Genomic DNA, 15,677 nt, shown 5'->3' with positions numbered 1-15,677 from the left:
ATCTAAAAGTGCAGCGAAAAAGTTCTTGTTCGAAACGAATAATCCACTACGTGTAAGTTGTCAGTGTCTCATGATTTGTAGCAGACGTATTTAAGGCTGTTATATAATCACAGCAGGCATCTAATTATTATGGTACGTGCAGCAATCATTCGGAACGGCTGCTGCAGATATTTCCGTGTGTTGTTCCTTTTATCGCAGCTTTTACCTAAATCAAATGACTTCTTACAAGTGTGTGCTTAAAGTAACGCAAAGTATCGTACGTCCATCCTCACCCATTTTTCTCATCCGTCGATGAATGCAATTTATATATTTTTAGGTTTACACTCAGAGATAGAACATTTTGATCAGGAGTCAAAAATAATTCGTTCGCAAAATCATATAACACTGGTTAATGTTGTTATAGATTTACAGTACTTATATTTCCTTCATAATCACACACAGACATAAATCATGCACGTTATCTCAGCTCTGATGCTCATGGTTTTCAATGCTGCGACATTCATTGTAGATGCTGAAGATGCAATAGTTCCCAAAAATCGGAGAAATTTGAAAGGTAAGGCCAATGGAAAATATCAACGGGCAAGATTATTTAAAACTTGACAAGGTTGTTGGTTTTTAATTTTTTCATCACTTTCGTTTTCAGAGTCCTTGGAAAAAAGCCTTTGTACTTAATATTCTCTCACGCTAGTTAGCAACATGAACAAAATAGATTTTAACATTTAGCTATTTTATGCATGTAGTTTCTGACAAAGATTATGTTTCCATGTTGCTAAATGCTGTAACTTTTTCTGATATTTAAAAACAGCATTGATACGCTTGAAAATGCAGTGTACAAATGTTAAGACGCCCCTGTTTCGCCTCAGCTGTCATAGGTGGAGAATGCATTTATCTTCAACGACAAGGAAAAAGAATTTATTGGGTAAAAAGTAGAATATCGTAGAGGCGATTTTAAATCGCAGTAGTTGACAATACCCACACGGTAGTTGTTTACTGAGTGTAAAGTAATGATATCTGTTAGTCAAATTTCATCAATGCTGCAAACTTCACTTCCTCTGTCATGTAATTTAAGTTACAGATATCATTACTCTGTACTTGAGTAATATGAGTTTATATTATATATATATATATATATATATATATATATATATAATATATATATATATATATATATATATATAAATCCGAAGTGATTGGTGGTCTTTATTCTGTATTTCCAGGCCATCGGCCCAATATACAAACACATAACTCAGATAACATTATTAAATGACAGGAAAAGAAGAAAAACAACAATTCTTGCGGAAAAAAATATATTTTACATTTCGATATCTTTTCTGCGTATCATAGCATGAAATGTAAAGGCTGCTAATCTCTGTAATAAATCAGTATTACTCGAAGACATCAAATCTACAAATTTCCTTTCTGATGGTGATGTGAAATAAATAGCTGGTAATATTTAATTCTTAAAGTATCAAAAAATGGACAAATCAAAACAAAATGATACTCATCTTCAATCTCACTTCTTTCACATAATACATCTTTCCAAAGATGGGTGTATATATATATATATATATATATATATATATATATATATATATATATATATATATATATATATATAATGTGTGTGTGTTCCTTCTTAATTAATTATTTACTTATTTATTTATTTATTTATTTATTTATTATTTATTTAGTTAGTTATTTATTTATTTAGTTCCTCTGTTAGATAACTCACAATCCTTAGTGCACGCTCGGATGCACAACAACAGAGAAGCTCGATCAACTGGACATGATATATTCCCCGACAATGTCGACATTATTTTAGTGACAGCTGACTTGTACTTAGCAGTTTTGAGCACAACCGATTCAAAGTATACGGCCCCTTGGAAGGTACTTTTGCGACAAAAGATGTTGACGTCGGCAATGGTGTGTTGCTTGGAGTGAGTGAAACAAACGGACTTCAGATCAAACATCGATGCTTACTGACGGTTGGGATTCGGTACCAAACAGCTGTTGTGTGATTCGTGTTGCGTGGTATGGGCACAAAATTATTGGTGTAAACGACGAGAAAATGCTAGTTTTGCGTGAGGATGTGTCAGCTAGTTGGAAGGTGATTGAAAACAGTGGAGGTGTCCTATCGGTCGTCTACACAAATGAGTTTGGCATACTTGGCCTTTCATTAGACGGTGAACAAATACTTCGAGCCAAAGTTGACCCGTTCGAGTGGATTAGCGGAAGCGTTATCGTACAAATAGATACACCTTTAATTGATTTACGATGCTACAAGGTAATGTGGTTTACTTGACCGATAAATACATCGCTATTTGCGCCGGAGTTTTACCAACACCTTCGTCAAGTGAAAATTTGAACAGGAGGTAAGGCAGCATTCATTAGAGTATGGTGAGAGTCTTGCCCTTGAACACGGTGGTTGTAACTTTTCTTTAGGTTAGTCATTGTTATAAATAACTAAATTGCAGATATAAGAGAAATCATAACAATTCGCACACGAATCAGAAAACCTGAGACCTGGGAAAATCACAAATTTAAAGGGTCACATACAAGATTCTAAGTTGTTGTGTACTAGTATATATGCATTTTGATGATTAGAAATGACTTTGTTCCTTTATGAACATATTTTTTTATATGAAAAGACTACAGAAAACTATTCACATGTTATTTGGATTCGCTAGGTCAAGCAACACTACAGTGTTAACATCTCTCCATTCAACTCTGACATTAAAAAATGAAAGCGTGCGTTAAATGTGTGTAGCGTGGAATACTTACTGGGTATGAAAATGGATTGTGGAAAATCTGCTCATTGTATATGCATTATTGTGACGAACAGAGTTGAAAAGCGAATATATACAGTAAAGTGATTGACTTTAGGTTTCAATTGAGACATGAGATGCTATCCTTGCGAGTTAAATCATTATAAAATCCAAACACGCTTTCTTTGGTTTCGTTTTGCTAAGCCTCAATAATAACAAGTGTCCACGGCAACGAATGTGACTACGACATGACATTATTGAAAAGCCATGAGTAGTAATTTGCTAAATTGCCCTTATTCACAAGTTATATAATTTCTATTATTGGCTGAAATCATAATGCTTATTGAATTCCTCTGAACGCAACAAATATATGAGATTTTGTAATCTAATTTCAACGTGGAATACAATTCATTCCAGGCTCAAAGAAATATATTTGTATAAAATATCATTGCATGTATTGTATTGTATTGTATTGTATTGTATTGTATTGTATGTATTGTATTGTATTGTATTGTATTGTATTGTATTGTATTAATTGTATTGTATTGTATTGTATTGTAGGGTTATTCACAAAATACGGCCCTGTATGGACGAGGGCTCAGTGGGTGACGTATTGGAAGAGCCGAAGGCGAGTCCGATACGTCACTCACTGAGCCCGAGTCCGTACAGGGCCGTATTTTGTGTATAACCCTATTATTATACACCTACCTCCATTAATCGTCAGTATAAAGTAATTCTATGGTAAATTTGAGGAATGCGGCACGCGCGATATGAGTGGAACGCGTGCGATCTACTGCTCCGTAGTACAAGTCCCTTGCGTTGGCACGAAGCCAAATAATTTTCAGTGCAGTACAAGCAAACTTCGATGAATGTTTTCAATTTAATTAGTTTTTAAAATAAAAATCAATTGCATTTAGACTCAGTTTTGTGTTTAGCGTGTTTTAAGCCTTATACTACGAAAACATTTTGGTGGAAGTTGTTATTATGTCTATAACTCACCGTAAAATAGTTTGTTTACATCCAATAATCGCTAGGTCAAAGGTCAAACAGGCGCGTCGCGCGTCTCCCGTATTCGGGACTCCGCGTACTATACAAAATACGGGGAGTTATTGGACGGTCAAACTCTCATAGGTTACGGCAGTAGGTGTATAATATGTATTGTATTGTATTGTATTGTATTGTATTGTTTTGTATTGTATTGTATTGTATTGTATTGTTGTATTGTGTTGTGTTGTATTGTGCTGTGTTGTATTGTATTGTATTGTATTGTATTGTATTGTATTGTATTGTGTTGTATTGTATTGTGTTGTGTTGCATTGTGTTATGTTGTGTTGTGTTGTGTAAGAAAAGATGACGTAACTGAAAGAGGTCACAAGGGAATAACTGTTTATGATTCAAAATGTTATAACATATCATCACAACAACCATAAAACGAACTGTACCTTTTCGCAATAGTGGGACTGCTTAATATCATGTTGAATGTTGACTCAAAGCATTTGCAGTTGTTGTGGTTTTCATACATTGAATGTGGTTTGCATACATTCAATATGACCATAGCATCAGATAGGACAAAGGTATCGGCATACATATGCAGATCATGGCCATGCATTTCTGTATTTCGTAGTATTCGTACACATATTTCCAACTGAACTCCGTCTTTCGTATTTATGACCTTCGGACAATGGCCATGAGACTGGATGTTCTTTAAACTACGCAAGTAGATAAACAGGCAAGACCACTTCTTCAGGAAAACAGGCTCATCCAATTCAACTAGGCATGTGCCTCTTACTTCTATTAAGCAATGGCGAGCCTCGTTGACATAGTAGGCTGAAACAGTTTGTCTTATGAGATCTGCATCCTTATGTTTTCATATTCCATCTGGATGTTTATAAACCACTTATCGGTGTTAATAAATGAAAGGTCTGAGCACAACTGAAAGGCCTGAGCTTAAGATCAATCGATCTATTGGACACATGTTCATCTCCCACTCAAGTGTACGACTGAAGGTCGTTTGTTGCGGTTGCTGCAGATCATTTACAATATAATACAGACAAAACTGGTAAAGTTGAATATAATTTACTGGTAATGTTTTTTTTTTCTGAGCATTACTGGGTCTACTCATAGAAAACACGATAATAAGAATGCTTATTATAATATGCTTAGCTGGAATCCGGCAATCTGATCGGCAGGAGCCGGATTTTATATTCTCAACAAGAAGACCTACGCGCCGCGTAACATTTTTGAGCTCGCGCAAATTTCGAACGCCAACTTGAGAGCTCAACGCGCTATAATGTCGAACAAGTCTATGGCTTCAGATTGATTTTGATTGTTAAATTTTAGTCTGGTGCAGCTTGACGAACCAACAAATGAAGAGTTTTCTGTAAGCAGCGGAGGCTATGTAACAACAATATAATTTTTAACAGTTTTTTGAACCTTTGTTTGAAGCAAAATTCTTCAAGTTCGATGTCTAATCGCGATATCGATGCCTTGCGTAAACGTATTTTATGAATTCAACTGTGCACGCGCGCGTTCTGAAACGTTCTATTTTAGAGTTTGTATGAGGCTGGGCGCTCCCGAACTTTCGTTCCAACTTCGGCCCTAAATAACGACATTGTCCACCTGTTTTAACTTTAGCATAATATGTAACAGGTCTGACCTGAGAGCGAGCGCAGCGTAGGGTTATTGATGTCATTGATGTTTTCAGGCGATAGCATGCTAATTTCTGTGTTTATGCATGATGCATACTATTATGACATTGAGCTGTCAATTGTTTCTAGAATAACATTAAAAGATATTATAGCAATTTAACTCGGAAATGCCTAGTTCTCAAACGAAAATTATTAAAACTGGTAAATTACATGATTCCGATCAGTTTATTGTAACAGGGGTGGGAACAGAGGCAGTCTAATGTAAAACACGTACTTGATATTCCCGTCGGTAGCTCTCAAGCACACGACTTTTAATTCTCGCGTGAGTTGACTGTTCGTTCTCGCGAGAGTTGGCTTGTTTCAAATGGCGGCGCCTTGTGATGACCGAACCAGGCTTTCAAAAGTGATCGAAAATAGTCATTTTGAAACCAAATTTCACACTTTCTTAGGAATACAGAGATTCTTTTGTCGGAAATACACATTGTCGAGTAGGATTTATGGTAGATGATTTCTTTAATTTCACGCAATCCGTGTAAAAGTATTCAAATGGCCGCCTCCATGTTTTAGTGCTTTCTTTTCAAACTCGTAGGTATATAGAGATTCCATTCTAATTTTCGTGTACACGCTTTAGTCTTTCGGCCGCTCTCGCTGCGCTCGCTAATATGTAACAGGTCTGACCTGAGAGCGAGCGCAGCGTAGTAATAGTATATCGTCATTGATGTTTTCAGGCAATAGCATGCTAATTTCTGTGTTTGATGCATGATTCATAACTTAGCCATTGACTCGTCAAGGTTGAATTGTTGTCAATTGTTTTCTAGAATGGCATTTATAGCAATTTAACTCGGAAATGCCAAGTTCACAAACGAAAATTATTTAAAACTGGTAAATTATATTATTCCGATCAGTTTATTATATTGTAGCAGGGGCGGGAACAGAGGCAGTCTAATGTAAAACACGTACAGTACGTCTTGATATTCCCGTCGGTAGCTAGTTCTCAGCCCACTATTTTTAATTCTCGCGTGAGTTGACCGTTCGTTCTCGCGAGAGTTGGCTTGTTTCAAAATGGCGGCGCCTAGTGATGACCGATCGGGGCCTTCAAAAGTGATCTAAAATAGTCATTCTGAACCAAATTTCACACTTTCTTTGAAACAGAGAGATTCTTTTGTCGGCAGTACACATTGTCGAGTAGTTTTTGTGGTAGATGATATCTTTAATTTCACGCAATCCGTGTAAAAGTATTCAAAATGGCCGCCTCCATGGAACTGTGCTCTCTTTTCAAACTCGTAGGTATATAGAGATTCCATTCTAAATTTCTTGTACACGCGTTAGTCTTAATGCTCGCTTCGCGAGCGGCCTTCGGCCGCTCTCGCTGCGCTCGCTATTATGAGGTTAATATTTAACAGGTCTGACCTGAGAGCGAGCGCAGCGTAGTAGGGTATATCGTCATTGATGTTTTCAAGCAAAAGCATGCTATTTCTGTGTTTGATGCATGACGCATATTTTGGCCTTGCTGTCAACTCGGAAATGCCAATTCACTAACGAAAATTATTTAAAACTGGTAAATTATATGATTCCGATCAGTTTATTGTAACAGGGGCGGGAACAGAGGCAGTCTAATGTAAAACACGTACTTGCCGGCCTCGGCGTCGGTAGCTCTCAGCACACGATTTTTAATTCTTGCTTGAGTTGACCGTTCGTTCTTGCGAGGTTTGGCTTGTTTCAAAATGGCGGCGCCTAGTGATGACCGATCCGGGCCTTCAAAAGTGATCGAAAATCGTCATTTTGAACCAAATTTCACATTTTTTTGGAACAGATAGATTCTTTTGTCGAAAATACATATTGTCGAGTAAGATTTGTGGTAGATGATAACTTTAATTTCACGCAATCCGTGTAAAAGTATTCAAAATGGCTGCCTCCATGGAAGTGCTCTCTTTTCAAACTCGTAGTATATAGAAATTCCATTCTAAATTTCTTGTACACGCGTTAGTCTTAATGCTCGCTTCGGCCGCTCTCGCTGCGCTCGCTTATAACGGTGCGCTCGGGTATTTGGTTGCGGATATAAGACCTCTTGGGTGAAAATTAGCATATTTGGGTGAAATAATCACCTCGCTTCGCTCGGTGATTCTTTCCTGCCGAATATGCTTATTTTCAATCCAGAGGTTTTATATCCGCAACCAAATCACCTCGCTTGCCGTTAATAACCTCTAAATAATATGGTTAGATACAGTCGAATTTAAAATAAACAACAGCAATTTCAAAAATACCTGATTTTAATTGTTAAAATGTAAAATGTATGTATTATTACTTTAACTTCCTGCTCTTGTGTAATTGCCACGCAAACTCCTTCATGGTAGTTCAACAATTCAAGCCTGGCTTTACAACCTTAAAACAATATCAAGACTATATTTATCTTGCAACATTCTTAAAGCTCATGTTGTTTGAGGTGAGATGAATTTACCGGGAGTCTACAATAAAGCGTCTCTCTCTCTCTCTCTCTCTCTCTCTCTCTCTCTCTCTCTCTCTCTCTCTCTCTCTCTCTCTCTCTCTCTCTCTCTCTCTCTCACTCATACACACACATTAAATGCATGCATGCATGCATGAATGCATACCTTTTCATGCATGCATTGATTCATGCATACATACATTAATGTCGGTTCATTTGACCCGGAAGATACGCAAAGAAGTGAAACAAACTCTGAAGTTGTACATGAAGGATGTCAGAGTCTGAATATATGTAATATATATTATGTAGAATACTCAACTATACGGTTAGTGACCCACTTTTTTCAAATATAAAATCGTGCGAGACAATCAATATTGTTAGGCTTACTTATTGAGATGGGTTCCTATTGCAAAGGAGTACATTATTATCCACCTGCGTCTCTAACCGTACAGTAAGTTTAGGTTTCTACGGATACGAAGTACAATGCGGTGTACGATAACTTAAGGTGTTATCGGATGCTATTTGACCTTGACCCAAAAAACATCTTTACGTCAACACGGGATAAAGGGGGAGATAATTTTAGATACTTCTTAAAATACATAACTTCACGAAGTTAATCGTCGTGAGTCCAAAACCTTTGATTTTAAATGACATTGTGCTGCTGACCTACATTTTTTAACACGTGCACTGCGTTGCGCGGATTGCGTTCTGTGCACTTTATAGCGGACGTGCTTGAACGCGTTCGCAGTCTTTTTGTGATCGCTCCGTGCAGTTCCGGGAGTGCAGCAAGCAACCGGACATCCTCAAAACGCTTCAATTATGACTTTTTCCTGGTAAATTTGGACTAAAAAAGGTCTATAATAAGGTTATTCACAAAATACCAGGATTTATGTCCTCGTACAACGTACGCTTTGGTATTGTCCTCGACGTTCAACGTCTATGACAATACTTCCTCGGCACAATGTACTCGGACATAAATCTTGGTATTTTGTTATTAACGATATATTATAAAACTTCACCTGATCTTATCATCTAAACATATTTCCGCACTGATTTTCTTAATTCTATCCAGATATTGACAACACAAGAAGTGAAAGAATGCCGGTGGATTTTACTAAGGGAGGTAAGACGGCGATTAGAATGAGAGTCCAGTAACTTGGATATAGCCCACGATATTCAGTCTTATGTGCAATAGATAATGTAAACTTTATGATGTGAAATTAATTTCCCAGCTACTGCTTGCATGCCTATGTGTGTTCTCGAAAATATATGTTCGCGTGTAATCATCCAACTGCTTATATAGTTGACGCGAATCACACATAATCATTTGTCATTCAATTTAGACGAATACTATAATAGTGACTTGTTTCTAGTAGAGAAACAATCATAGGCAGCAGAACAATTTTGAATAGGAGCTTTGCTGTTGGTGCTATTTCGACGCGCTTTCAATTGGTCAAGAAACTTGATGCAGACGTGATGCTTATTATTTCTATGTCAAAACCCTGCATAGAGTATACTGATGTGAACAGCACTGGACTAATCTCAGGGGAATTAGTTCATGAAGGTAAGATGGAGATAATAATCGATGGTTAGGTAAACTCATGAACTAAAAGCATGTTGATAATAATAGATGAAAATATCAAACCATATTTTAGATCAATAGCACAAGTGTATATGTCGCGCTCTTATTTAGGGGAATTACGAGTTGAGGTACCAGTCTGGATCGTTATGCTTTCAGTAACTGAAGCTGACACACCAAGATGTAGATTGTAACATAACCTTGTTCTTTATTACAAGAAAGAGACTGTGTCGTTCACCGTTAAAGGTCTGATCTCAAGTCCTCTAGTCTAAGTTCTCTACAAAGTTAAATACATCTCAAGACATATTATTGCAAAAGTTATCACGTGGAAATTTTCCCGCCTGTCTTTCATTGTTTCTTAAGATTAAATAAGATCACACCATGGAATATCCCGTTCTCGATTGTTCTCATTGAAATCTTACCCAATAATTAATTAAACTATCACACTATCTCTTATCTGCTTCTCGTACGATCTGAGTCAATGAACTTCACACGCCGCCACCACGCTCGTCAAAACGAGTGATGAAGCATGGCGATAGCTGACAATCTACTAAAAATAAAAAAATCACATTAATCGTAAGCAGTGTGGTAAAATCTCTACAGGAAAGGGCGTTACATATATACATTCCCATTCTTTGAATTTGCGAAATTTGGAGGTCAAACGACGTGTAAAATGACAGACAAATTTCACGTTATATATGTTAGAATCAAAAAAGTTTCTATGCGTGGTCCTATGGATCATCGATTTAGCTCAACTGGTAAGCTGAAGTATTTGCAGAGTCTGAGAAAAACTGTTCCTTCCCTGGCTGTAGAACTTACCTCAATACACGGCCGTGATTTGCTAGATTCAAATATAATGGCAATATCTACGGAGAAAATGTCTTGTGAGTTCTTATTTAGAAATTTCATGGAAACGAGCGTGACCGCCATTCAGCTACTTCTTCACGTCGCAAAACTAATAGAAAGATTTCAAATATGTCTACATTGTTATTTACTTTAAGCTGAGAAGGACAATCTGGAATTAAGTACTGACGGAGATATTCCTCTAGTCAAGACAATTGGTCAACCTGACGCTAAGTCGGGAAGGAATTCTGTGAAAGGCGAATCAGACTCTGGTGAGTGATTTGTCTTTGTTTGACCAGATCTGTCTTTGACATCACCAATACTGTTAATATTTTATTTATATAAACATTTTAACATTTTAATCAGAGTTTTCGGAATACAAACAATGAAAGAGGGGTATGCATGAAAGTGTAGTTTATAGGCAAGCGTATGAACTCTGAATTTTAGAAGTTAGAGTAGGTGTTATAAAAAATATAGTCACCCAATCTATGAGAGAAAGGGCTCCAGCGTTATCGAGAACAGATTCAGCATACTTCAGGTAAACAAATCTTCAGTCATATCTCTCTGTTAATTTAATCAAATCTAAAGTATATCACAGTCATCAGTCGCTCGCCGAGGTCGCTTATAAACAATGTCAATATGACCGACGTGTTTCTGAAATCTCGTCGCTTTGATTAAGCTTTGTAAGTTTATTGACTTTTCTTATTGCCAATGGTTTTATCCTTTATTACGATGACAACAATGAACTAGATTTTTTCGAGCTTTCTGCTTTACTGTTTACTCCGTTGTCAATTTAATAAAAGTTTTATTACAATGCAAAGTTAAATATGCACTCAAGTGATAGGTTTGCTCCTTGCGACGTAGTCACAGCAGAGTCTGCCTGGCTTAATCATAAGGGGACACTCTTTTTACAAAATTGACTAATCAGGAGCTTACACCAAAATTAGGGTAGACGATTCTTCTACCGCTCATCGTAGCTTTTGGTCGCTATTTTTGAAAGTTTTAAGTCCTTCACTACAAGACGTAACTTTCGTAAGTTGAATATTTAGGCAAAATTCACCTTAAAAAGTTTGGTTTATACAACGGACCGTTCAATCTTACAGAGGGTCAAAATCTGACGGGTCGTTTTAATGTAAAACTCCAAGAAAAGGGTTAATATTTTTATTCGCCATTGTGGTTTGCTAATTTAAGAAAAAAGTCATAGCTGAAAAAGACAATAATTTAAATAATGTCCACACCTTAGTATTACAGACCCGGCAATACCATACATAAGAAACACGTTTGGAACTATTTTTGGATAATTGGATGGTAAAGTAGTGTCAATTTAATCTGCATATATAAGCTTATATCTTCTTTTTCTACATTAAACACAATAGCATGAGTGTATATACATACAAAGTTGTTTGTTTATCATACATGTTTTTCACTTGTTTAATTTGTGAATTTTGGAGGTCAAATAACCTGTACAACTACAGCGGACAAAATTCACGTTAATATATGTCAAAACCACTAAAGTTTGCTAACGCTGTCCTGTGGATCATGAATGTACCTCAACTAGTAAGCTGAAGTGAATGCAGATTCTGTGAAAGACAGTTTCTTCAGTGGCTATACAAGTTACCTCAATACACAGCCGTGATTTGCCAGGTTCAAATATAATCGCTTTATTTACGGAGAAATTGTCTTGTGATTTTTTGAGGGCGTGACCGCCATTTAGCATTTTCTTCACCTTGCAAAACGAATTGAATAATTTCAAATATGTCTACATTGTCATTTCTTTAGCTGAGAACAAAACTCTAGAATTAACTACTAACGGAGATATTCCTAAAGTAAAGACCATTGGTCAACCTGACGCTAAGTCAGTAAAGAATTCTGCGAAGGGAGAATCAGTCTCTGGTAAGCTATTTTTTTTGTTTGACCAAATATGTTTTTGACGTCATTAGCCCTGTAAATATTTATTCATATTGAAATTTTACATTTTAACAACATTTTTGGAATACAAACATTTATTTAAGGACTTAAGAAGGCGATAAAAATGAGAGTCCAGTAATTTGGATAATATAATATTCAAAGCCATATTACTCCGCTCATGAATATAGCCTATTGTTAAGGATTGGAAATGCGGGTATTGTTGAGGCTCATTCCGAGCGAAAAACGTAACACGTTCACTAGTCACAGGGTGGGCGGGTGGGGATATGGCGCTACTGTGCATAGGCCTACCAAATCTGACATGAGGGAACACCTAGTGAGCTGCCTTCGAACTGTAACCTGTCCTTCGTGTTCGAGGAGCAGCAGATTGACAGGAACTTATTCTTGACTTTTATGCTATTTCAATAATATGAATAATTATTTATTCTTAACAGCTGGCGTTGTAATATCGCTATGTGATGGGCTATGAATATAGTCTAAGATATTCAGTCTTAGGGAGCCGTCATTATTTAAGACCTGGGGGTTTGAGGAATGTGAGGAAGTGGTCACTCAACAAATTGAAAACTCCAGAGGGGTCACTCATAATGTGGAGAAGAAGAGAGGGGATTACTCATTTTCGGGGGTGAAATAAATTCAAACCTCTCATATTGCACCATTGCATGCATCAATTTTTCAAAATTTTCGCAGGATCCAAGGACAGAACTGAAGTGAATTCATCCTTTATTATCACAGAACATATGTTTTAATTCAACTCATTCAATGACCATTTTCACAGTTAAGCATGTCACATTCATTATAATCTGCCAGCTGGAGAAATGACACAAGAAGGTCACAGATTTACCATTGCGGCATATTCATTTGTCTCCAATATCTGGCAAACTCAGAACTTTTCTTTACAAAAGTATTGTCATTGTTTCGTTATTGAATTGTGTTACTCAAACAGTGAACATGCAAAGAAATGTAAGAATATACCAGTTGTCAAAGTCATTTTCATACAGTATTACCGACTGCAAAATGAATTTGAAACAACCCTCAGATTATATTGCGTCATAACACACATCAATTTCTCAAAATGTTCAGTAAAGAGGGGAAACCCCTATCGTGCCCCAATCATGCTCTCCCCTTGTGGTGTTTTACCAGTTTCATTTAGTAAAAAAAAATAAAAAAAACACTTTTCAGATTGCACTTGACTGCACCATTTTACACATCAATATCTTAAAGTTTTCGATGCAAGATAGGTGAAAGACCACCTGTAACACTTTCCCCCTCAGCCTCTCGCGTATTCTTCCACTGTACTTTCAAACTCTGCCCAGTGAGATATCCTAGTGAAAAACCTGTCGTGATACCCATCGAATTTAAATGTACTGTATGGTTAGATACTGGAAATAGCATAGGATTTTATATCTTTATTTTGTTGTGACTTTGAATTTCATTTTGATGGGTTCGTCTTTTTCAACCATCATGAGATAACTGATAATAAACTAGCAGGGAATATCAAGATTTGAATGGTCTTTATCGTTGCTGTATATTATAAATTTTACAATGACATCTATTGGTGTTTAACTTTTCTAAGTAGGGTCAGTCAAAATTCAATAGTAAGAGAGGCGGGGTTACTCAAATTCATCATGTTTGGCGGGGTCACTCGAATTTTGGATCTTCCAATGACATTCCTCCGACCCCTCAGGCCGTAAATAGTGACAACTGTCTTATGTATGATGTATGATTGTGTAAAAGCTATGATACGAAATTAATTTCCGGCTACTGCTTGCATGCATTTGTCTGTTTTCGAAAAGGGAAGATAGCGTATCCATCCAAATGCTTACCCATCATTGGCAGCAGAACAATTTTGAATAGGAGCTTTGTTACTGATACTATTACGATGTGATTTGAATTGATCAAGAAACGTGATGTTCATTATTGTTATAGTTTACTTTGTTTGTCAAAATCCTGCATAGAGTTTACTGATCTGGAAAGAACTGGACTAACATCTGGGGATTTAGTTCATGAAGGTAAGATGGGGATACAGTCAGGTAAACTCATGAAACAGCGTTATAATAATGATAGATATATACATATAAAGTTTTTTGTTTATCATACATTGTTATCACTTGTTTAATTTACAAATTTCTGAGGTCAAACGACATGTACAACAGCAGACAAATTTCATGTTATATATGTTATAATCAGCAAAGTTTGCATACGTGGTCCTGTGGATCATCGATGTACCTCAAATGGTAAGCTGAAGTGAATGCAGAGTCTGTGAAAGACAGTTTTTTTCCCTGGCTGTACAACTGACCTCAATTCACAGCCGTGATTAGCTAGGTTCAAATATGTTGGCATTATCTACGGAGGAAATGTCTTGTGAGTTCTTGCCAAGAAATTTCATTGCTACGAGCGTGACCGCCATTTAGCTACTTCTTCACATTGCAAAACTAATAGAACGATTTCAACTATGTCAACATTGTCATTTACTTTAAGCTGAGAAGAAAACTCTAGAATTAAGTACTGACGGAGATATTCCTCTAGTCAAGACCAAAGGTCAACCTGACGCTAAGTCGGGAAGGCATTTTGTGAAAGGCGAATCAGACTCTGGTAAGCGATTTTTTTTGTTTGACCTGATATATATTTCATATCATCAACACTGTAAACATTTATTCATATTAAAATTTCTACATTTTAATCAGAGTTTTTGGAATACAAACAATGAACGAGTGGTCTGCATAAATAAGCCTATGAACTCTGAATTTAAGGAATTCGAGTAGGTGTTAACAAAAACATAATACACCCTATCTATGAAATAAAGACTTCCCGCGTTGTAGAGAACAGATTCAGCATACTGCAGGTAAACAAAACATCAGTCATATCACTATGTTAATCCATTCAAATCTAAAGTATATCATTGTCACCAATCGATTCATTGTACAGGCAACAGTCATCGTGAAATGCTGTCAGTGCTTTGTTAAATAAAACTGGTCAGAACGTAACAAGTTCAATATATAAGCAAAGTTGTGCCGAAATTAACTTCTGTATTTTAGGCGTTGAGTGTACATATACAATGCTGAACACACATGATGAGACCTTTGACAGGCAGAAGCGCAGCTAAATTCATAAATTCGACAGATTTTTGAGAGATGAAATCTCATATTTTGAATTTTGTACCTTGCTAGAGCCGGCTCTTCTTTAGAAGTTGAACTTCAATTTCAAAAGCTCATTACTGACGGACATACGTTGCTGATATACATTATTTTACTCATTAATAGCGTGGTTATGATTGAAATATAATGATTAAAATGTTAACTTTCAGACATGGCTGCAAAAATATTCGTCGTTGTTGGGATAACTATATCAGTACAAGTCGGAATGTTATTAATACTATTAATGATAAGGAAACGGCGCAAGGAATCCGGAAAACAAAGGACAGAAGTTCAGCAGAGTACCAGAGAAGACCAGACTCCCATCTAGTCGAAAATATG

At 36.5% G+C, this 15,677-nt stretch overlaps 1 protein-coding gene across 1 annotated transcript; it reads left to right on the top strand.

Annotated features, from left to right (window-relative positions):
• Nucleotides 1-450: 450 nt before the first annotated feature.
• Nucleotides 451-15,666, top strand: LOC139128408 (uncharacterized). Its single transcript, XM_070694183.1, has 7 exons — nucleotides 451-553; nucleotides 8,929-8,979; nucleotides 10,437-10,550; nucleotides 12,058-12,171; nucleotides 14,160-14,213; nucleotides 14,683-14,796; nucleotides 15,509-15,666. Exons 1-7 carry the CDS (start codon nucleotides 451-453, stop codon nucleotides 15,664-15,666), a joined length of 708 nt encoding a protein of 235 aa, XP_070550284.1.
• Nucleotides 15,667-15,677: the final 11 nt, after the last annotated feature.

This window comes from Ptychodera flava, unplaced genomic scaffold, assembly GCF_041260155.1.
Source record: "Ptychodera flava strain L36383 unplaced genomic scaffold, AS_Pfla_20210202 Scaffold_52__1_contigs__length_894533_pilon, whole genome shotgun sequence".
Lineage (NCBI taxonomy): Eukaryota > Metazoa > Hemichordata > Enteropneusta > Ptychoderidae > Ptychodera > Ptychodera flava.
This window is presented reverse-complemented; position numbering and strand designations above follow the sequence as displayed.